The sequence below is a fragment of the Semicossyphus pulcher genome, unplaced genomic scaffold, assembly GCF_022749685.1.
Source record: "Semicossyphus pulcher isolate SPU_LCO1_2020_fin unplaced genomic scaffold, fSemPul1.0.p SCAF_14, whole genome shotgun sequence".
In the NCBI taxonomy this organism is placed as follows: Eukaryota; Metazoa; Chordata; class Actinopteri; order Labriformes; family Labridae; genus Semicossyphus; species Semicossyphus pulcher.
Window position 1 is genome coordinate 9,854,664 of NW_027211648.1, and position 22,954 is coordinate 9,877,617.

The window sequence follows — 22,954 nt, forward strand, 5'->3', positions numbered from 1 at the left end:
TCAGGCCGCAGAGACTCTGAACAGGAAGTGACTGCAGCTGCTGAAGAGGAACTCTGACACATTCGTCTGGCGGTGTGTATGCACATGAGCTATTTCCCCACTGTGAAACAAGCACTTTATGAAGTTAGCTAAGTGCACCACTTACTGAGAACTTTCAGAAGGTTTTTACTTCCACATATTATCATAATGTAACTGGAAGTAAATACACATACACAGGGAATGTACTGCCATTTGCCAGATGGCCTTTCTTTAAATGATCATACTGTAATTGAAAATAAATGTACTGACACAGGCAGATGTTGCAAAGCGTCAGGTAGGTGTAGTGGTTAGCTCTGTTGCCTTGCAGAAAGTAGTTCCTGGCCTTCTTTAAATCATAATGTGAGGTAGGTAAGGTAGATAAACCCAAACAGGTAAGCAAGTCAGTGTGGGTGGTTGTTGCCCGGGTTAGCGCCGTCACCAGGCAGGTAAAAGGTCATGGGTTGGATTTCCCAGCTGGGGCCTTTCTTTAAATCACCACAATGGAATTAAAGGTGGATATACACAAACAAGTACGTACTTGCAGGTGGCACGTTGCTGAGGGGGTTAGCTCAATGGATAGGGTAACCGACCGGTGTATCAAAGGGTACGTTCAGAACCTGGTTCAACTCCAACATTTCCAACATACTAAAAATACAATTATGCACAACTGTAATGATTTCAAAACTCCAGATGAACCCACTAAGGCAGGGCAAGCAGAGAACTCCATGGATAGAGAGCCTTATTAATAAAGATGGACCTAAAGAGACTTGTGTCTGGATCACTCAATGGGATTACAGGTCACAGGATAACCATAGAGAGAAGCAAAAGGCTGACATCGAAAACCACCCCACAGTCGAGTCGAGTCGAGTCGAGTAGTTATTGGCAGGAGGTAAATGTTGAAAGGGTCTATAGTGAATGGAAAACATCCAAGATGAATAAGATAAAAATGACTTCATAACCAAATGACTGGTAGACAAACCCCGAAGTCCGTTGAACATCTTTAAACTATCTTAAAGAGAGAGAGAATTCCAGCACATTAAAATATGCAATTTTCTAAACAGGTCAGTATAAGTTGCAAACACGTGTGGTGAGAAGGATTTGATATTTGGGATTAACACACTGAGGTCAAGCAGGCATATTATCCTAGGTGCAACACCTGTTTAAAAAACATTTTTATTTTTATTTTTTATTTTATTTAACCTTTATTTAACCAGGTAGTCCCATTGAGATTAAGAATCTAATTTTGAAGGGAGACCTGGCCAAGACAGCAGCAGAAAACACAAAGTTGCAGACAGACGCACAAACAGGGACAAATTAAAAAAGAAAAGAAAGTTGTACAAGCAGGCAATTTAATTTTTGGATTGACACGTTGTTCCCACCCTTTTGCAGAACAGTTAACACGGATGTCATTCAAGCAGTCCAAACTCCATTGTTTTAGCTATGCTAACCAAACAGAAACCATCTGTTCCCAACTATTAGAAACTACCTACATCAGTATGAAATCACTGAAGCACCTGTTTGACACTCCTTCACACAAATCTTCAATTAGCAATCAGTCTGCAGGCCTACAAAGGTGCAGCGTCTATGTTGTTCTTTGCCAACATGGATGGAAGAGGTCTAAGGCAGATGAGAGTGGGTATCAATAGTGGCTATTTCTTATACTCTACAGTAACAGATTTTTATACTTTACTGTAATAGATTTTATTTTGGTTTACATGTATTTTGTGTAATATTTACAGTGTTTCAGTTTTCAGCCACAGTTTGAAAAAAAGAATCAATGGAATCAATAAAATTTGCATCAAAGCATTTCTGATTCTGGATCCAATTCTTTGCAAGAAGGCAAATTTGACAACAAATGGCACTGGCATGACAGCTATGTACAGTAATAGGCGACAATGCCAAGCAATGGTGCACTGATTCGCACTGAGTGCTGTATTTTGTATTTTGTTGTCCACTGTGTAATGGTTGATTGGAAGAGCTCATACACTTGTTTGCAAGTTGTGTTGTTTGAAGACAAAATTTGCTTTTGTTGCATATTTTAAATGTTTTGGCACGGTTAGAGCCTTTTGCAAACAAAATGTGTCATTTCGACCATGAGTGCCACTGTTTCGGCCTGTGTGTTAACTGTTTTGAAAATGTGGAGTTTGAGTTGACTGCTGCATCAAAGCAATCAAGAAAAACTGTAAAAGAAAAACACAACTTGTTACGAAAATAAAAACCCAGTTTCAGCCTCAGCTTTCTCACCAGGTGCAGCACATGTGGTTTAAAATTAAGGGAGTCATCAATTAAAATACCCAGGTATTAGTACGTGTGAACAACCTCTATCTGTTTTCCATCACGAGTGACAACAAAAGGCACACACTGTGACACATTCCTTGAGTTTGAAAACATCATACACTTGGTCTTATCTGCATTTAAAACAAGTTTTAGCTCAAGCAGTGTATTTTGAACAATAATAAAAGAATTCTGCAATAATTCAATGGCCTGTGCAAGAGTTGAATGAGAATGAGATGAGACAGATTCAGGTACAGTCTAGCTGCAGTTCATTCAGTCCAGTGTTGATTCAGTCTGCCAGCAGAGGGTGCTAAAGACCTTTTAATGAAAACAGAGTCATGCGTGACAAAAGTTAAATGCAGATACAGTAAAAAGACAAACCACAACTAAGACCATCATTTACTCTTTTTTTTGTTGTTGTACTCTGAGTAACCAAATGAGCCGAAAGATGATGAACTGTCCCTCCTCTCCACCACAACTCTTCTTCTGCTGTTTCACATGAACAGGTGTGTGTTTGAATGTGTTTTGCATGACTTTTCTGCATCACGGCTCCCCAGAGTTAAAAGTTCTTCTGTCACAGAGGGTCTGAGCTGTTTTCACGCAACACACTGAAAACTGAATCAGGATGATGTTTCAAACAGCTCTGCTTGTCATGTTGGGCTTTCTGAGTCAGGGTGAGAGACTTATAATAATAGGAGGATTGTTTATTTGATGCACAATATGTCTGTTCTTTTCATGTCTGTGTACATTTTGCTCTGTGTTTTTGTCTCACAGTCTATTTCTTCTCAATGTCGTCTCTTCTTTTCTCATTTCAGAGTCTTTTGCAAACAATTTTCTGACTCAGTCTGACAAATCCAAGTCTGTAAGTCTTGGCGGGACTGTGACTATCAGCGCCACAGGGAGTTCAAATATTGGTTCTGATCTCAGTTGGTACCTTCAGAAACCTGGACAGGCTCCCAAACTGCTTATATACAGCGCATCAACTCTCTCCTCAGGAACTCCTTCTCGATTCAGAGGCAGTAGATCTGGTTCTAGATACACTCTAACCATCACTGGTGTTCAGGCTGAAGATCTCGGAGATTATTACTGTCTGGGCTTCCATGCTGCAGGACAGTTCACACAGTGATTTAGAGCCGTACAAAAACCTCCCTCAGTTAGACTGCAGTGAAAACGTCCTCCTGCAGGTGCAGAGGGTTGATGAAGATAATGTGAAGAGGATAAATGGTCCAGTGAACACAAGAGTCATCAAGCAGAACCACAGGCAATCTAAATACAACTGAGAGAAACTCACACATGCTTTTACATATACGATTTGATCTTCAGGCTTTTTCTGTGTATTTGATTTATGAAAAGGCTAAAAAGTCAAATTCTGGTTGAACTATAATCTCTGATTACTGAACAAAAAAACTTGGACAGTGTCTCCATCGATAGCTGCAAAAAGCATCTCATACAACAACAGTCCAAACAACATTTTCCAATTTCTACCCGTTATTTTGATAATCCAAACGTGGTTCTGAAAATGCTTTATTTTGAAAAGGTGTAGGGTATGATTCTGAGATGTTGATGTCAAAGTATTGTTCACAATATACAATAGAAGTAACACAAAGACACAGACGCATTATAATCCACTGTTTGATTTAATGTTGGTTTAATGTTCACATGCAGTTTGAGTTGAACAGTAATAAACACAGAGGTGAATATGCAGAAGATAAAGCAACATGCACACTAAAACACTGAGTAGAAAGCTGTGAAACGTGCAGAAACATCTGAACAGAGGAGATGTGTAGCTCAACAAGACCTCTATCAAAGAAGCAGAGTCACTTCCAGACAGGAAGTGTTGCTGAAGCTCTACTCTGAGCAGCGCTCAGGGGCCAGGGTTTGAGTGACAGGGCTCTGTCCAGCCAGACTGGCCTCACAGCTCACTGAGCCCGCCCTCCTCCACTGGTCTGCAGAGAGGCTCAGGGTGCTGCTCCAGCTGTAGTGGCCGTCCCTCCCCACGACCTCCAGGCTGTGTGACGCCTCTGAGGAGCTGCTGCTGCCTCCCACCTTCCAGCCCAGCCTCCAGGCTGAGGGGAAGCCCCCGCTGGCCAGACACACCAGCGTGGCTCTGCCCTGCTGCAGCTCCACTGAGGAGGGGGGGAGGACGGTCAGGGAGGGCTGCACAACGCCCGCTGCAGGAGAGAGAGAGAGAGGAGAAGAGAAATGTACATACTTAGATATATACTTTAGTCATTCTGTTGCAGTCATGAATCAGTCAGAATCCGACCATCAGTCTCATGATTCAAGTGTAAATCCAAAATAATAAAGATGATTGATGACGTCTTTACATGCTTCATGAAGATAACATAAAAATAATACGATCTTCTCCCTGGGAAGAATATTTTCAGTTCTAACTGCAGAGCTGAAAGAGTCATGTGATTAACGGTTAAAAGCTTAATCCGCCGTCTCTTTCACTTCCTTTTTACTGCATGTAAAATGAATGAAGCGTGAACACCAAGATGAGCTGCATGTCCCGATAACATCACAACTGTGTTCGACACGAATCAGACTTTAAATCTAAAACATGTTTTAATGTTGATGAGTGACGTGTATAAATAAAAACAATATTAGAGTAGCGACGTTTAGATTCAGTTAGAACATTTTACTTTTTACTTTTAAAATGTCCAAGCAGATAATAATTTATTATCATACATACATTACATTTAAGAAAATTTAAACATAAAGAGGTTATTGTCTTTGTTCTAAATATTTAACAACACAAAACGTTAATATTGATGCCTGTGAAGCTTTTTCTCAGATTGTGAGATCAGCCATTCTCGATAAATGGACAAAAATGATTAAAAAGATTCAAACACCGGATTCGATCAGAGTCTCATTCTATATTTTGTAAATGCTATAAGTTGTACACAATAAAAATCTCTGGTACTCACAGTCACTGACGAGTTTGGTTCCTCCACCAAAAGTCAACCACAGTGATACAAACGAATTAAGCGGCCGTACAAAAACCTCCTGCACTCTGAACAAGCATCTATCCACTGAAAGAAACTCTGCTTTTTCTACTAATGAAGAAAGAATACGTTTGATTGACTCTACAAATCTGTATTAAAGCTATGGATGGAAATGATGAAAGAAATGAAGATTATTTTTGACATTTTGCTCTACTTTTCTACAAGCAACACTAAACACTCACAGCCTCCTTGTAATAAAGTCATTATTCCCTCAGTTTTAGATCAGTTCATTGATGCTTCAGTTAACATCATGGCTTTAAATAAGAGTCATTTAAACACTGACATTGAACACAACTGAAATGAGTAAATCTCCTGAGTGAATTCGAGGCAGAGAAAGATCTGTATCATACCAGTCACAGTAAACTAAGTCTCATTCTTAAATCCTCAGCTTAACTTCTAATATAGATATTTTCTTCTGTTTAAAAAAGCTCATAAAGTGTGTAAATCCAGGCAGTAATCCTCTGGTTTGCTCTCTTCTGTTGCTGTTTCACATGAACAGGTGTGTGTTTGAATGTGTTTTGCATGACTTTTCTGCATCACGGCTCCCCAGAGTTAAAAGTTCTTCTGTCACAGAGGGTCTGAGCTGTTTTCACGCAACACACTGAAAACTGAATCAGGATGATGTTTCAAACAGCTCTGCTTGTCATGTTGGGCTTTCTGAGTCAGGGTGAGAGACTTATGATAATAGGAGTATTGTTTATTTGATGCACAATATGTCTGTTCTTTTCATGTCTGTGTACATTTTGCTCTGTGTTTTTGTCTCACAGTCTATTTCTTCTCAATGTCGTCTCTTCTTTTCTCATTTCAGAGTCTTTTGCAAACAATTTTCTGACTCAGTCTGACAAATCCAAGTCTGTAAGTCTTGGCGGGACTGTGACTATCAGCGCCACAGGGAGTTCAAATATTGATGATGATCTCAGTTGGTACCTTCAGAAACATGGACAGGCTATCAAACTGCTTATATACAAAGCATCAACTCTCGAATCAGGAACTCCTTCTCGATTCAGAGGCAGTAGATCTGGTTCTGACTACACTCTAACCATCACTGGTGTTCAGGCCGAAGATCTCGGAGATTATTACTGTCTGGGTGACCATGGGGGAGCGTTCACACAGTGATTTAGAGCCGTACAAAAACCTCCCTCAGTTAGACTGCAGTGAACACGTCCTCCTGCAGGTGCAGAGGGTTGATGAAGATAATGTGAAGAGGATAAATGGTCCAGTGAACACAAGAGTCATCAAGCAGAACCACAGGCAATCTAAACACAACTGAGAGAAACTCACACATGCTTTTACATATACAATTTGATCTTCAGGCTTTTTCTGTATATTTGATTTATGAAAAGGCTAAAAAGTCAAATTCTGGTTGAACTATAATCTCTGATTACTGAACAAAAAAACTTGGACAGTGTCTCCATCGATAGCTGCAAAAAGCATCTCATACAACAACAGTCCAAACAACATTTTCCAATTTCTACCCGTTATTTTGATAATCCAAACGTGGTTCTGAAAAGGCTTTATTCTGAAAAGGTGTAGGGTATGATTCTGAGATGCTGATGTCAAAGTATTGTTCACAATATACAATAGAAGTAACACAAAGACACAGACGCATTATAATCCACTGTTTGATTTAATGTTGGTTTAATGTTCACATGCAGTTTGAGTTGAACAGTAATAAACACAGAGGTGAATATGCAGAAGATAAAGCAACATGCACACTAAAACACTGAGTAGAAAGCTGTGAAACGTGCAGAAACATCTGAACAGAGGAGATGTGTAGCTCAACAAGACCTCTATCAAAGAAGCAGAGTCACTTCCAGACAGGAAGTGTTGCTGAAGCTCTACTCTGAGCAGCGCTCAGGGGCCAGGGTTGAGTGACAGGGCTCTGTCCAGTCAGACTGGCCTCACAGCTCACTGAGCCCGCCCTCCTCCACTGGTCTGCAGAGAGGCTCAGGGTGCTGCTCCAGCTGTAGTGGCCGTCCCTCCCCACGACCTCCAGGCTGTGTGACGCCTCTGAGGAGCTGCTGCTGCCTCCCACCTTCCAGCCCAGCCTCCAGGCTGAAAGGTTCCCTCCTTTTAGCTATAACATAGTAAATATTCACCTTATTGAAATAACGAAGTTTTTCTAATTATGTGGATTCAAATTATTGCATAAATAAAGATTATTTTTATGAGTTTTGTTTTGTTCTACACCTGACCAAGAAACAAAGACAGTTTCCTTTTAACAAAGTTATTTATCCAGTTTCAAATAAATAGATTTAGACTTTTTTTTACATAATGCTTTAAAATTATAATCAATTTGAAGCTAAACTGACATATTGTTTATCGACAGCAAACCTAGAGACTAAAGACAAGTAGACAGACATAAACAAACAGCGCAGACAAACTTTTCCTTAAATCCTCAACCGCACTAAAAAATATTAGTTATTAGTTATTATTTCCCTCTGTTCAATAATATCATAAATGGAGTAAATCCAGGCAGTAATCCTCTGACTTTCTGTTCCACGTTGCCGTCTGTGTTACAGCAGAGAAATGATTTCCATACAGCGCAGGCTTTGCATCGTCAGCTGATCCTGACGGTTTATAGTCCTGTGAGTTCAACACTGCACGACTCAGATCTGTCAGACAACACAGCATGACTCCCATCACCATCCTCGTCTGGACGCTGGCCTGCTGCTGTTTCACAGGTTTGTTCACTCATTTTACATCATGACGTGCAGCCTTCTCTCTGTTATTCTTACTGAAACATTATTTGTTTCTGCCTGCAGGATGCAGCGGCAAGGTGACTGTGACTCAGCCTCCAGAAGTGACCTTTACTCCAGGATCCACTGTCACTCTCACCTGTAAAATAAGCGAGCCCGTTTACATCTGCGCTAGTATTGATCTATGTATATTCTGGTTTCAACAAAAACCTCAACAGAGTCTAAAGCTCCTCATAAAACATCGAAGCAGACGTCCTTCAGGAACACCAGCTCGGTTTAGTGGCAGTGGAGCAAGCTCTGACTTCTCTTTGACCATCACTGGAGTTCAGACTGAAGACGCAGCAGTTTACTACTGTCAGAGTGTCCATAGCGGTCCGGTGTTCACACAGTGATTTATCGTCGTACAAAAACCTCCCTCAGTCAGGCTGCAGAGACTCTGAACATGAAGTGACTGCAGCTGCTAAAGAGGAACTCTGACACATTCGTCTGGCGGTGTGTATGCACATGAGCTATTTCCCCACTGTGAAACAAGCACTTTATGAAGTTAGCTAAGTGCACCACTTACTGAGAACTTTCAGAAGGTTTTTACTTCCACATATTATCATAATGTAATAAGTAGTAAATACACATACACAGGGAATGTACTGCCATTTGCCAGATGGCCTTTCTTTAAATGATCATACTGTAATGGAAAATAAATGTACTGACACAGGCAGATGTTGCAAAGCGTCAGGTAGGTGTAGTGGTTAGCTCTGTTGGCTTGCAGAAAGTAGTTCCTGGCCTTCTTTAAATCATAATGTGAGGTAGGTAAGGTAGATAAACCCAAACAGGTAAGCACCTCAGTGCGGCTGGTTGTTGACCGTTAGCACCGTCACATGGCAGGTAAAAGGTCATGGGTTTCGATTTCCCAGGTGGGGCCTTTCTTTCAATCACCACAATGGAATTAAAGGTAGATATACACAAACAAGTACGGACTTGCAGGTGGCACGTTGCTGAGGGGGTTAGCTCAATGGATAGGGTAGGCGACCGGTGTATCAAAGGGTACGTTCAGAACCTGGTTCGCATCCAACATTTCCAACATACTAACAATACAATTATGCACAACTGTAATGATTTCAAAACTCCAAATGAACCCACTAAGGCAGGGTAAGCAGATAGCTCCATGGATAGAGCGCCTTATTAATAAAGATGGACCTAAAGAGACTTGTGTCTGGATCACTCAATGGGATTACAGGTCACAGGATAACCATAAAGAGAAGCAAAAGGCTGACATCGAAAACCACCCCACAGTCGAGTCGAGTCGAGTCGAGTACTTATTGGCAGGAGGTAAATGTTGAAAGGGTCTATAGTGAATGGAAAACATCCAAGATGAATAAGATAAAAATGACTTCATAACCAAATGACTGGTAGACAAACCCTGAAGTCCTATGAACATCTTTAAACTATCTTAAAGAGAGAGAGAATTCCAGCACATTAAAATATGCAATTTTCTAAACAGGTCAGTATAAGTTACAAACAAGTGTGGTGAGAAGGATTTGATATTTGGGATTAACACACTGAGGTCAAGTAGGCATATTATCCTAGATGCAACACCTGTTTCAGAATTTATTTTATTTCATTTTATTTTATTTAACCTTTATTTAACCAGGTAGTCCCATTGAGATTAAGAATCTCATTTTGAAGGGAGACCTGGCCAAGACAGCAGCAGAAAACACAAAGTTGCAGACAGACGCACAAACAGGGACAAATTAAAAAAGAAAAGAAAGTTGTACAAGCAGGCAATTTAAAGACATCGACATCTTATGGAATCTGCCTCGAAGTCTTTCATTCTAAATTTGAAGGCATTTAGGGAGAGCAGTTCCTTCAGTTTCAAGTCATTCTGCAACAAATTCCACGCTGAGGGTGCAGAATATCCAAAAGCCCTTTTCCCAATTCCTGTCTGTACATTTGGGACAGAGAGTAAGATGAAGTCCCGAGAACGCAGTAAATATTGTCCAGCACTTTTCTGCGTGATAAAAACACATGAGTAGTGAGGAAGCAGACCAAGAATTGCCTTATATATAAAAGTGTGAAAATGTGTGAGCCTACGGGTCGCCAGATGAGGCCATCCTACCCGAGAGTATAATTCACAATGGTGAGTCAGAGCTTTACAGTTGGTAATGAACCTCAGGGATGCATGGTGAGCTGTATCAACCATATGAAGACACTGAGCAGAGGCGTGCATTTACAAAAGATCACCATAGTCCAACACAGGCAAAAAAGTAGCAGCAACCAGACGCTTTTTTACATTAAAAGAAAAACACAACTTGTTACGAAAATAAAAACCCAGTTTCAGCCTCAGTTTTCTCACCAGGTGCAGCACATGTGGTTTAAAATTAAGGGAGTCATCAATTAAAATACCCAGGTATTTGTGCGTGTGAACAACCTCTATCTGTTTTCCATCACGAGTGACAACAAAAGGCACACATTGTGACACATTCCTTGAGTTTGAAAACATCATACACTTGGTCTTATCTGCATTTAAAACAAGTTTTAGCTCAAGCAGTGTATTTTGAACAATAATAAAAGAATTCTGCAATAATTCAATGGCCTGTGCAAGAGTTGAATGAGAATGAGATGAGATAGATTCAGGTACAGTCTAGCTGCAGTTCATTCAGTCCAGTGTTGATTCAGTCTGCCAGCAGAGGGTGCTAAAGACCTTTTAATGAAAACAGAGTCATGCGTGACAAAAGTTAAATGCAGATACAATAAAAAGACAAACCACAACTAAGACCATCATTTACTCTTTTTGTTGTTGTTGTACTCTGAGTAACCAAATGAGCCGAAAGACGATGAACTGTCCCTCCTCTCCACCACAACTCTTCTTCTGCTGTTTCACATGAACAGGTGTGTGTTTGAATGTGTTTTGCATGACTTTTCTGCATCACGGCTCCCCAGAGTTAAAAGTTCTTCTGTCACAGAGGGTCTGAGCTGTTTTCACGCAACACACTGAAAACTGAAGCAGGATGATGTTTCAAACAGCTCTGCTTGTCATGTTGGGCTTTCTGAGTCAGGGTGAGAGACTTATGATAATAGGAGTATTGTTTATTTGATGCACAATATGTCTGTTCTTTTCATGTCTGTGTACATTTTGCTCTGTGTTTTTGTCTCACAGTCTATTTCTTCTCAATGTCGTCTCTTCTTTTCTCATTTCAGAGTCTTTTGCAAACAATTTTCTGACTCAGTCTGACAAATCCAAGTCTGTAAGTCTTGGCGGGACTGTGACTATCAGCGCCACAGGGAGTTCAAATATTGGTTCTGATCTCAGTTGGTACCTTCAGAAACCTGGACAGGCTATCAAACTGCTTATATACAAAGCATCAACTCTCGAATCAGGAACTCCTTCTCGATTCAGTGGCAGTAGATTTGGTTCTAGATACACTCTAACCATCACTGGTGTTCAGGCTGAAGATCTCGGAGATTATTACTGTATGGGTGTACATGCTGCAGGACAGTTCACACAGTGGTTTAGAGCCGTACAAAAACCTCCCTCAGTTAGACTGCAGTGAACACGTCCTCCTGCAGGTGCAGAGGGTTGATGAAGATAATGTGAAGAAGATAAATGATCCAGTGAACACAAGAGTCATCAAGCAGAACCACAGGCAATCTAAATACAACTGAGAGAAACTCACACATGCTTTTACATATACAATTTGATCTTCAGGCTTTTTCTGTGTATTTGATTCACAAACCGTCTGATATCACCAATAACACAAACTATTGAGCAGTGTCTCGATTAATATCTGCACAGAAACAGTCCAAACTAAAACACCACATTTTCTACTCTTCATTTTAATAATCCAAATGAATTGAAACTGTTTTATTATGAAATAAAAAATGTCACAATTACAAATTCACCATCTCCTGTAACATCAGGTTTATTATAATATCAGGTATGATTCTGAGATGTTGATGTCAAAGTATTGTTCACAATATACAATAGAAGTAACACAAAGACACAGACGCATTATAATCCACTGTTTGATTTAATGTTGGTTTAATGTTCACATGCAGTTTGAGTTGAACAGTAATAAACACAGAGGTGAATATGCAGAAGATAAAGCAACATGCACACTAAAACACTGAGTAGAAAGCTGTGAAAAGTGCAGAGACATCTGAACAGAGGAGATGTGTAGCTCAACAAGACCTCTATCAAAGAAGCAGAGTCACTTCCAGACAGGAAGTGTTGCTGAAGCTCTACTCTGAGCAGCGCTCAGGGGCCAGGGTTTGAGTGACAGGGCTCTGTCCAGCCAGACTGGCCTCACAGCTCACTGAGCCCGCCCTCCTCCACTGGTCTGCAGAGAGGCTCAGGGTGCTGCTCCAGCTGTAGTGGCCGTCCCTCCCCACGACCTCCAGGCTGTGTGACGCCTCTGAGGAGCTGCTGCTGCCTCCCACCTTCCAGCCCAGCCTCCAGGCTGAGGGGAAGCCCCCGCTGGCCAGACACACCAGCGTGGCTCTGCCCTGCTGCAGCTCCTTTGAGGAGGGGGGGAGGACGGTCAGGGAGGGCTGCACAACGCCCGCTGCAGGAGAGAGAGAGGGGGGAGAAGAGAAATGTACATACTTATATATAAACTTTAGTCATTCTGTTGCAGTCATGAATCAGTCAGAATCCGACCATCAGTCTCATGATTCAAGTGTTAATCCAAAATAATAAAGATGATTGATGACGTCTTTACATGCTTCATGAAGATAACATAAAAATAATACGATCTTCTCCCTGGGAAGAATATTTTCAGTTCTAACTGCAGAGCTGAAAGAGTCATGTGATTAACGGTAAAAAGCTTAATCCGCCGTCTCTTTCACTTCCTTTTTACTGCATGTAAAATGAATGAAGCGTGAACACCAAGATGAGCTGCATGTCCCGATAACATCACAACTGTGTTCGACACGAATCAGACTTTAAATCTAAAACATGTTTTAATGTTGATGAGTGACGTGTATAAATAAAAACAATATTAGAGTAGCGACGTTTAGATTCAGTTAGAACATTTTACTTTTTACTTTTAAAATGTCCAAGCAGATAATAATTTATTATCATACATACATTACATTTAAGAAAATTAAAACATAAAGAGGTTATTGTCTTTGTTCTAAATATTTAACAACACAAAACGTTAATATTGATGCCTGTGAAGCTTTTTCTCAGATTGTGAGATCAGCCATTCTCGATAAATGGACAAAAATGATTAAAAAGATTCAAACACCGGATTCGATCAGAGTCTCATTCTATATTTTGTAAATGCTATAAGTTGTACGGAATAAAAATCTCTGGTACTCACAGTCACTGACGAGTTTGGTTCCTCCACCAAAAGTCCACCACAGTGATACAAACGCATTAAGCGGCCGTACAAAAACCTCCTGCACTCTGAACAAGCATCTATCCACTGAAAGAAACTCTGCTTTTTCTACTAATGAAGAAAGAATACGTTTGATTGACTCTACAAATCTGTATTAAAGCTATGGATGGAAATGATGAAAGAAATGAAGATTATTTTTGACATTTTGCTCTACTTTTCTACAAGCAACACTAAACACTCACAGCCTCCTTGTAATAAAGTCATTATTCCCTCAGTTTTAGATCAGTTCATTGATGCTTCAGTTAACATCATGGCTTTAAATAAGAGTCATTTAAACACTGACATTGAACACAACTGAAATGAGTAAATCTCCTGAGTAAGTTGGAGGCAGAGAAAGATCTGTATCATACCAGTCACAGTAAACTAAGTCTCATTCTTAAATCCTCAGCTTAACTTCTAATATAGATATTTTCTTCTGTTTAAAAAAGCTCATAAAGTGTGTAAATCCAGGCAGTAATCCTCTGGTTTGCTCTCTTCTGTTGCTGTTTCACATGAACAGGTGTGTGTTTGAATGTGTTTTGCATGACTTTTCTGCATCACGGCTCCCCAGAGTTAAAAGTTCTTCTGTCACAGAGGGTCTGAGCTGTTTTCACGCAACACACTGAAAACTGAATCAGGATGATGTTTCAAACAGCTCTGCTTGTCATGTTGGGCTTTCTGAGTCAGGGTGAGAGACTTATGATAATAGGAGTATTGTTTATTTGATGCACAATATGTCTGTTCTTTTCATGTCTGTGTACATTTTGCTCTGTGTTTTTGTCTCACAGTCTATTTCTTCTCAATGTCGTCTCTTCTTTTCTCATTTCAGAGTCTTTTGCAAACAATTTTCTGACTCAGTCTGACAAATCCAAGTCTGTAAGTCTTGGTGGGACTGTGACTATCAGCGCCACAGGGAGTTCAGATATTGGTGCTGATCTCAGTTGGTACCTTCAGAAACCTGGACAGGCTATCAAGCTGCTTATATACTACGCATCAACTCTCGAATCAGGAACTCCTTCTCGATTCAGAGGCAGTAGATCTGGTTCTAGATACACTCTAACCATCACTGGTGTTCAGGCTGAAGATCTCGGAGATTATTACTGTCTGGGCTACCATGGTGGTGGAGTGTTCACACAGTGATTTGTCGTCGTACAAAAACCTCCCTCAGTCAGGCCGCAGAGACTCTGAACAGGAACTGACTGCAGCTGCTGAAGAGGAACTCTGACACATTCGTCTGGCGGTGTGTATGCACATGGGCTATTTCCCCACTGTGAAAGAAGCACTTTATGAAGTTAGCTAAGTGCACCACTTACTGAGAACTTTCAGAAGGTTTTTACTTCCACATATTATCATAATGTAACTGGAAGTAAATACACATACACAGGGAATGTACTGCCATTTGACAGATGGCCTTTCTTTAAATGATCATACTGGAATGGAAAATAAATGTACTGACACAGGCAGATGTTGCAAAGCATCAGGTAGGTGTAGTGGTTAGCTCTGTTGCCTTGCAGAAAGTAGTCCCTGGCCTTCTTTAAATCATAATGTGAGGTAGGTAAGGTAGATAAACCCAAACAGGTAAGCACCTCAGTGCGGCTGGTTGTTGCCCGGGTTAGCACCGTCACCTGGCAGGTAAAAGGTCATGGGTTGGATTTCCCAGCTGGGGCCTTTTAAATCACCACAATGGAATTAAAGGTAGATATACACAAACAAGTACGGACTTGCAGGTGGCACGTTGCTGAGGGGGTTAGCTCAATGGATAGGGTAACCGACCGGTGTATCAGAGGGTACGTTCAGAACCTGGTTCGCATCCAACATTTCCAACATACTAACAATACAATTATGCACAACTGTAATGATTTCAAAACTCCAAATGAACCCACTGACGCAGGGTAAGCAGATAGCTCCATGGATAGAGCGCCTTATTAATAAAGGTGGACCTAAAGAGACTTGTGTCTGGATCACTCAATGGGATTACAGGTCACAGGATAACCATAAAGAGAAGCAAAAGGCTGACATCAAAAACCACCCCACAGTCGAGTTGAGTCGAGTACTTATTGGCAGGAGGTAAATGTTGAAAGGGTCTATAGTGAATGGAAAACATCCAAGATGAATAAGATAAAAATGACTTCATGACCACTGACTGGTAGACAAACCCTGAAGTCCTATGAACATCTTTAAACTATCTTAAAGAGAGAGAGAATTCCAGCACATTAAAATATGCAATTTTCTAAACAGGTCAGTATAAGTTACAAACAAGTGTGGTGAGAAGGATTTGATATTTGGGATTAACACACTGAGGTCAAGTAGGCATATTATCCTAGATGCAACACCTGTTTCAGAATGAGATGAGATAGATTCAGGTACAGTCTAGCTGCAGTTCATTCAGTCCAGTGTTGATTCAGTCTGCCAGCAGAGGGTGCTAAAGACCTTTTAATGAAAACAGAGTCATGCGTCACAAAAGTTAAATGCAGATACAATAAAAAGTCAAACCACGACTAAGACCATCATTTACTCTTTTTGTTGTTGTTGTACTCTGAGTAACCAAATGAGCCGAAAGACGATGAACTGTCCCTCCACTCCACCACAACTCTTCTTCTGCTGTTTCACATGAACAGGTGTGTGTTTGAATGTGTTTTGCATGACTTTTCTGCATCACGGCTCCCCGGAGTTAAAAGTTCTTCTGTCACAGAGGGTCTGAGCTGTTTTCACGCAACACACTGAAAACTGAATCAGGATGATGTTTCAAACAGCTCTGCTTGTCATGTTGGGCTTTCTGAGTCAGGGTGAGAGACTTATAATAATAGGAGGATTGTTTATTTGATGCACAATATGTCTGTTCTTTTCATGTCTGTGTACATTTTGCTCTGTGTTTTTGTCTCACAGTCTATTTCTTCTCAATGTCGTCTCTTCTTTTCTCATTTCAGAGTCTTTTGCAAACAATTTTCTGACTCAGTCTGACAAATCCAAGTCTGTAAGTCTTGGCGGGACTGTGACTATCAGCGCCACAGGGAGTTCAAATATTGGTTCTGATCTCAGTTGGTACCTTCAGAAACCTGGACAGGCTCCCAAACTGCTTATATACAGCGCATCAACTCTCTCCTCAGGAACTCCTTCTCGATTCAGAGGCAGTAGATCTGGTTCTAGATACACTCTAACCATCACTGGTGTTCAGGCTGAAGATCTCGGAGATTATTACTGTCTGGGCTTCCATGCTGCAGGACAGTTCACACAGTGATTTAGAGCCGTACAAAAACCTCCCTCAGTTAGACTGCAGTGAAAACGTCCTCCTGCAGGTGCAGAGGGTTGATGAAGATAATGTGAAGAGGATAAATGGTCCAGTGAACACAAGAGTCATCAAGCAGAACCACAGGCAATCTAAATACAACTGAGAGAAACTCACACATGCTTTTACATATACGATTTGATCTTCAGGCTTTTTCTGTGTATTTGATTTATGAAAAGGCTAAAAAGTCAAATTCTGGTTGAACTATAATCTCTGATTACTGAACAAAAAAACTTGGACAGTGTCTCCATCGATAGCTGCAAAAAGCATCTCATACAACAACAGTCCAAACAACATTTTCCAATTTCTACCCGTTATTTTGATAATCCAAACGTGGTTCTGAAAATGCTTTATTTTGAAAAGGTGTAGGGTATGATTCTGAGATGTTGATGTCAAAGTATTGTTCACAATATACAATAGAAGTAACACAAAGACACAGACGCATTATAATCCACTGTTTGATTTAATGTTGGTTTAATGTTCACATGCAGTTTGAGTTGAACAGTAATAAACACAGAGGTGAATATGCAGAAGATAAAGCAACATGCACACTAAAACACTGAGTAGAAAGCTGTGAAACGTGCAGAAACATCTGAACAGAGGAGATGTGTAGCTCAACAAGACCTCTATCAAAGAAGCAGAGTCACTTCCAGACAGGAAGTGTTGCTGAAGCTCTACTCTGAGCAGCGCTCAGGGGCCAGGGTTTGAGTGACAGGGCTCTGTCCAGCCAGACTGGCCTCACAGCTCACTGAGCCCGCCCTCCTCCACTGGTCTGCAGAGAGGCTCAGGGTGCTGCTCCAGCTGTAGTGGCCGTCCCTCCCCACGACCTCCAGGCTGTGTGACGCCTCTGAGGAGCTGCTGCTGCCTCCCACCTTCCAGCCCAGCCTCCAGGCTGAGGGGAAGCCCCCGCTGGCCAGACACACCAGCGTGGCTCTGCCCTGCTGCAGCTCCACTGAGGAGGGGGGGAGGACGGTCAGGGAGGGCTGCACAACGCCCGCTGCAGGAGAGAGAGAGAGAGGAGAAGAGAAATGTACATACTTAGATATATACTTTAGTCATTCTGTTGCAGTCATGAATCAGTCAGAATCCGACCATCAGTCTCATGATTCAAGTGTAAATCCAAAATAATAAAGATGATTGATGACGTCTTTACATGCTTCATGAAGATAACATAAAAATAATACGATCTTCTCCCTGGGAAGAATATTTTCAGTTCTAACTGCAGAGCTGAAAGAGTCATGTGATTAACGGTTAAAAGCTTAATCCGCCGTCTCTTTCACTTCCTTTTTACTGCATGTAAAATGAATGAAGCGTGAACACCAAGATGAGCTGCATGTCCCGATAACATCACAACTGTGTTCGACACGAATCAGACTTTAAATCTAAAACATGTTTTAATGTTGATGAGTGACGTGTATAAATAAAAACAATATTAGAGTAGCGACGTTTAGATTCAGTTAGAACATTTTACTTTTTACTTTTAAAATGTCCAAGCAGATAATAATTTATTATCATACATACATTACATTTAAGAAAATTTAAACATAAAGAGGTTATTGTCTTTGTTCTAAATATTTAACAACACAAAACGTTAATATTGATGCCTGTGAAGCTTTTTCTCAGATTGTGAGATCAGCCATTCTCGATAAATGGACAAAAATGATTAAAAAGATTCAAACACCGGATTCGATCAGAGTCTCATTCTATATTTTGTAAATGCTATAAGTTGTACACAATAAAAATCTCTGGTACTCACAGTCACTGACGAGTTTGGTTCCTCCACCAAAAGTCAACCACAGTGATACAAACGCATTAAGCGGCCGTACAAAAACCTCCTGCACTCTGAACAAGCATCTATCCACTGAAAGAAACTCTGCTTTTTCTACTAATGAAGAAAGAATACGTTTGATTGACTCTACAAATCTGTATTAAAGCTATGGATGGAAATGATGAAAGAAATGAAGATTATTTTTGACATTTTGCTCTACTTTTCTACAAGCAACACTAAACACTCACAGCCTCCTTGTAATAAAGTCATTATTCCCTCAGTTTTAGATCAGTTCATTGATGCTTCAGTTAACATCATGGCTTTAAATAAGAGTCATTTAAACACTGACATTGAACACAACTGAAATGAGTAAATCTCCTGAGTGAATTCGAGGCAGAGAAAGATCTGTATCATACCAGTCACAGTAAACTAAGTCTCATTCTTAAATCCTCAGCTTAACTTCTAATATAGATATTTTCTTCTGTTTAAAAAAGCTCATAAAGTGTGTAAATCCAGGCAGTAATCCTCTGGTTTGCTCTCTTCTGTTGCTGTTTCACATGAACAGGTGTGTGTTTGAATGTGTTTTGCATGACTTTTCTGCATCACGGCTCCCCAGAGTTAAAAGTTCTTCTGTCACAGAGGGTCTGAGCTGTTTTCACGCAACACACTGAAAACTGAATCAGGATGATGTTTCAAACAGCTCTGCTTGTCATGTTGGGCTTTCTGAGTCAGGGTGAGAGACTTATGATAATAGGAGTATTGTTTATTTGATGCACAATATGTCTGTTCTTTTCATGTCTGTGTACATTTTGCTCTGTGTTTTTGTCTCACAGTCTATTTCTTCTCAATGTCGTCTCTTCTTTTCTCATTTCAGAGTCTTTTGCAAACAATTTTCTGACTCAGTCTGACAAATCCAAGTCTGTAAGTCTTGGCGGGACTGTGACTATCAGCGCCACAGGGAGTTCAAATATTGATGATGATCTCAGTTGGTACCTTCAGAAACATGGACAGGCTATCAAACTGCTTATATACAAAGCATCAACTCTCGAATCAGGAACTCCTTCTCGATTCAGAGGCAGTAGATCTGGTTCTGACTACACTCTAACCATCACTGGTGTTCAGGCCGAAGATCTCGGAGATTATTACTGTCTGGGTGACCATGGGGGAGCGTTCACACAGTGATTTAGAGCCGTACAAAAACCTCCCTCAGTTAGACTGCAGTGAACACGTCCTCCTGCAGGTGCAGAGGGTTGATGAAGATAATGTGAAGAGGATAAATGGTCCAGTGAACACAAGAGTCATCAAGCAGAACCACAGGCAATCTAAACACAACTGAGAGAAACTCACACATGCTTTTACATATACAATTTGATCTTCAGGCTTTTTCTGTATATTTGATTTATGAAAAGGCTAAAAAGTCAAATTCTGGTTGAACTATAATCTCTGATTACTGAACAAAAAAACTTGGACAGTGTCTGCATCGATAGCTGCAAAAAGCATCTCATACAACAACAGTCCAAACAACATTTTCCAATTTCTACCCGTTATTTTGATAATCCAAACGTGGTTCTGAAAAGGCTTTATTCTGAAAAGGTGTAGGGTATGATTCTGAGATGCTGATGTCAAAGTATTGTTCACAATATACAATAGAAGTAACACAAAGACACAGACGCATTATAATCCACTGTTTGATTTAATGTTGGTTTAATGTTCACATGCAGTTTGAGTTGAACAGTAATAAACACAGAGGTGAATATGCAGAAGATAAAGCAACATGCACACTAAAACACTGAGTAGAAAGCTGTGAAACGTGCAGAAACATCTGAACAGAGGAGATGTGTAGCTCAACAAGACCTCTATCAAAGAAGCAGAGTCACTTCCAGACAGGAAGTGTTGCTGAAGCTCTACTCTGAGCAGCGCTCAGGGGCCAGGGTTGAGTGACAGGGCTCTGTCCAGTCAGACTGGCCTCACAGCTCACTGAGCCCGCCCTCCTCCACTGGTCTGCAGAGAGGCTCAGGGTGCTGCTCCAGCTGTAGTGGCCGTCCCTCCCCACGACCTCCAGGCTGTGTGACGCCTCTGAGGAGCTGCTGCTGCCTCCCACCTTCCAGCCCAGCCTCCAGGCTGAAAGGTTCCCTCCTTTTAGCTATAACATAGTAAATATTCACCTTATTGAAATAACGAAGTTTTTCTAATTATGTGGATTCAAATTATTGCATAAATAAAGATTATTTTTATGAGTTTTGTTTTGTTCTACACCTGACCAAGAAACAAAGACAGTTTCCTTTTAACAAAGTTATTTATCCAGTTTCAAATAAATAGATTTAGACTTTTTTTTACATAATGCTTTAAAATTATAATCAATTTGAAGCTAAACTGACATATTGTTTATCGACAGCAAACCTAGAGACTAAAGACAAGTAGACAGACATAAACAAACAGCGCAGACAAACTTTTCCTTAAATCCTCAACCGCACTAAAAAATATTAGTTATTAGTTATTATTTCCCTCTGTTCAATAATATCATAAATGGAGTAAATCCAGGCAGTAATCCTCTGACTTTCTGTTCCACGTTGCCGTCTGTGTTACAGCAGAGAAATGATTTCCATACAGCGCAGGCTTTGCATCGTCAGCTGATCCTGACGGTTTATAGTCCTGTGAGTTCAACACTGCACGACTCAGATCTGTCAGACAACACAGCATGACTCCCATCACCATCCTCGTCTGGACGCTGGCCTGCTGCTGTTTCACAGGTTTGTTCACTCATTTTACATCATGACGTGCAGCCTTCTCTCTGTTATTCTTACTGAAACATTATTTGTTTCTGCCTGCAGGATGCAGCGGCAAGGTGACTGTGACTCAGCCTCCAGAAGTGACCTTTACTCCAGGATCCACTGTCACTCTCACCTGTAAAATAAGCGAGCCCGTTTACATCTGCGCTAGTATTGATCTATGTATATTCTGGTTTCAACAAAAACCTCAACAGAGTCTAAAGCTCCTCATAAAACATCGAAGCAGACGTCCTTCAGGAACACCAGCTCGGTTTAGTGGCAGTGGAGCAAGCTCTGACTTCTCTTTGACCATCACTGGAGTTCAGACTGAAGACGCAGCAGTTTACTACTGTCAGAGTGTCCATAGCGGTCCGGTGTTCACACAGTGATTTATCGTCGTACAAAAACCTCCCTCAGTCAGGCTGCAGAGACTCTGAACATGAAGTGACTGCAGCTGCTAAAGAGGAACTCTGACACATTCGTCTGGCGGTGTGTATGCACATGAGCTATTTCCCCACTGTGAAACAAGCACTTTATGAAGTTAGCTAAGTGCACCACTTACTGAGAACTTTCAGAAGGTTTTTACTTCCACATATTATCATAATGTAATAAGTAGTAAATACACATACACAGGGAATGTACTGCCATTTGCCAGATGGCCTTTCTTTAAATGATCATACTGTAATGGAAAATAAATGTACTGACACAGGCAGATGTTGCAAAGCGTCAGGTAGGTGTAGTGGTTAGCTCTGTTGGCTTGCAGAAAGTAGTTCCTGGCCTTCTTTAAATCATAATGTGAGGTAGGTAAGGTAGATAAACCCAAACAGGTAAGCACCTCAGTGCGGCTGGTTGTTGACCGTTAGCACCGTCACATGGCAGGTAAAAGGTCATGGGTTTCGATTTCCCAGGTGGGGCCTTTCTTTCAATCACCACAATGGAATTAAAGGTAGATATACACAAACAAGTACGGACTTGCAGGTGGCACGTTGCTGAGGGGGTTAGCTCAATGGATAGGGTAGGCGACCGGTGTATCAAAGGGTACGTTCAGAACCTGGTTCGCATCCAACATTTCCAACATACTAACAATACAATTATGCACAACTGTAATGATTTCAAAACTCCAAATGAACCCACTAAGGCAGGGTAAGCAGATAGCTCCATGGATAGAGCGCCTTATTAATAAAGATGGACCTAAAGAGACTTGTGTCTGGATCACTCAATGGGATTACAGGTCACAGGATAACCATAAAGAGAAGCAAAAGGCTGACATCGAAAACCACCCCACAGTCGAGTCGAGTCGAGTACTTATTGGCAGGAGGTAAATGTTGAAAGGGTCTATAGTGAATGGAAAACATCCAAGATGAATAAGATAAAAATGACTTCATAACCAAATGACTGGTAGACAAACCCTGAAGTCCTATGAACATCTTTAAACTATCTTAAAGAGAGAGAGAATTCCAGCACATTAAAATATGCAATTTTCTAAACAGGTCAGTATAAGTTACAAACAAGTGTGGTGAGAAGGATTTGATATTTGGGATTAACACACTGAGGTCAAGTAGGCATATTATCCTAGATGCAACACCTGTTTCAGAATTTATTTTATTTCATTTTATTTTATTTAACCTTTATTTAACCAGGTAGTCCCATTGAGATTAAGAATCTCATTTTGAAGGGAGACCTGGCCAAGACAGCAGCAGAAAACACAAAGTTGCAGACAGACGCACAAACAGGGACAAATTAAAAAAGAAAAGAAAG

At 40.8% G+C, this 22,954-nt stretch overlaps 2 gene segments (V, D, J or C); both read right to left on the reverse strand.

The window, feature by feature from the left end:
- Positions 1-12,016: 12,016 nt before the first annotated feature.
- On the reverse strand, positions 12,017-14,490 carry LOC138591178 (immunoglobulin lambda constant 6-like). The segment is given in 3 exon segments: positions 12,017-12,558; positions 13,318-13,491; positions 14,436-14,490. Coding segments are annotated over 3 exon segments (552 nt in total).
- Positions 14,491-17,334: 2,844 nt separating this feature from the next.
- Positions 17,335-19,589, reverse strand: LOC138591179 (immunoglobulin lambda constant 6-like). The segment is given in 2 exon segments: positions 17,335-17,657; positions 19,535-19,589. Coding segments are annotated over 2 exon segments (378 nt in total).
- Positions 19,590-22,954: the final 3,365 nt, after the last annotated feature.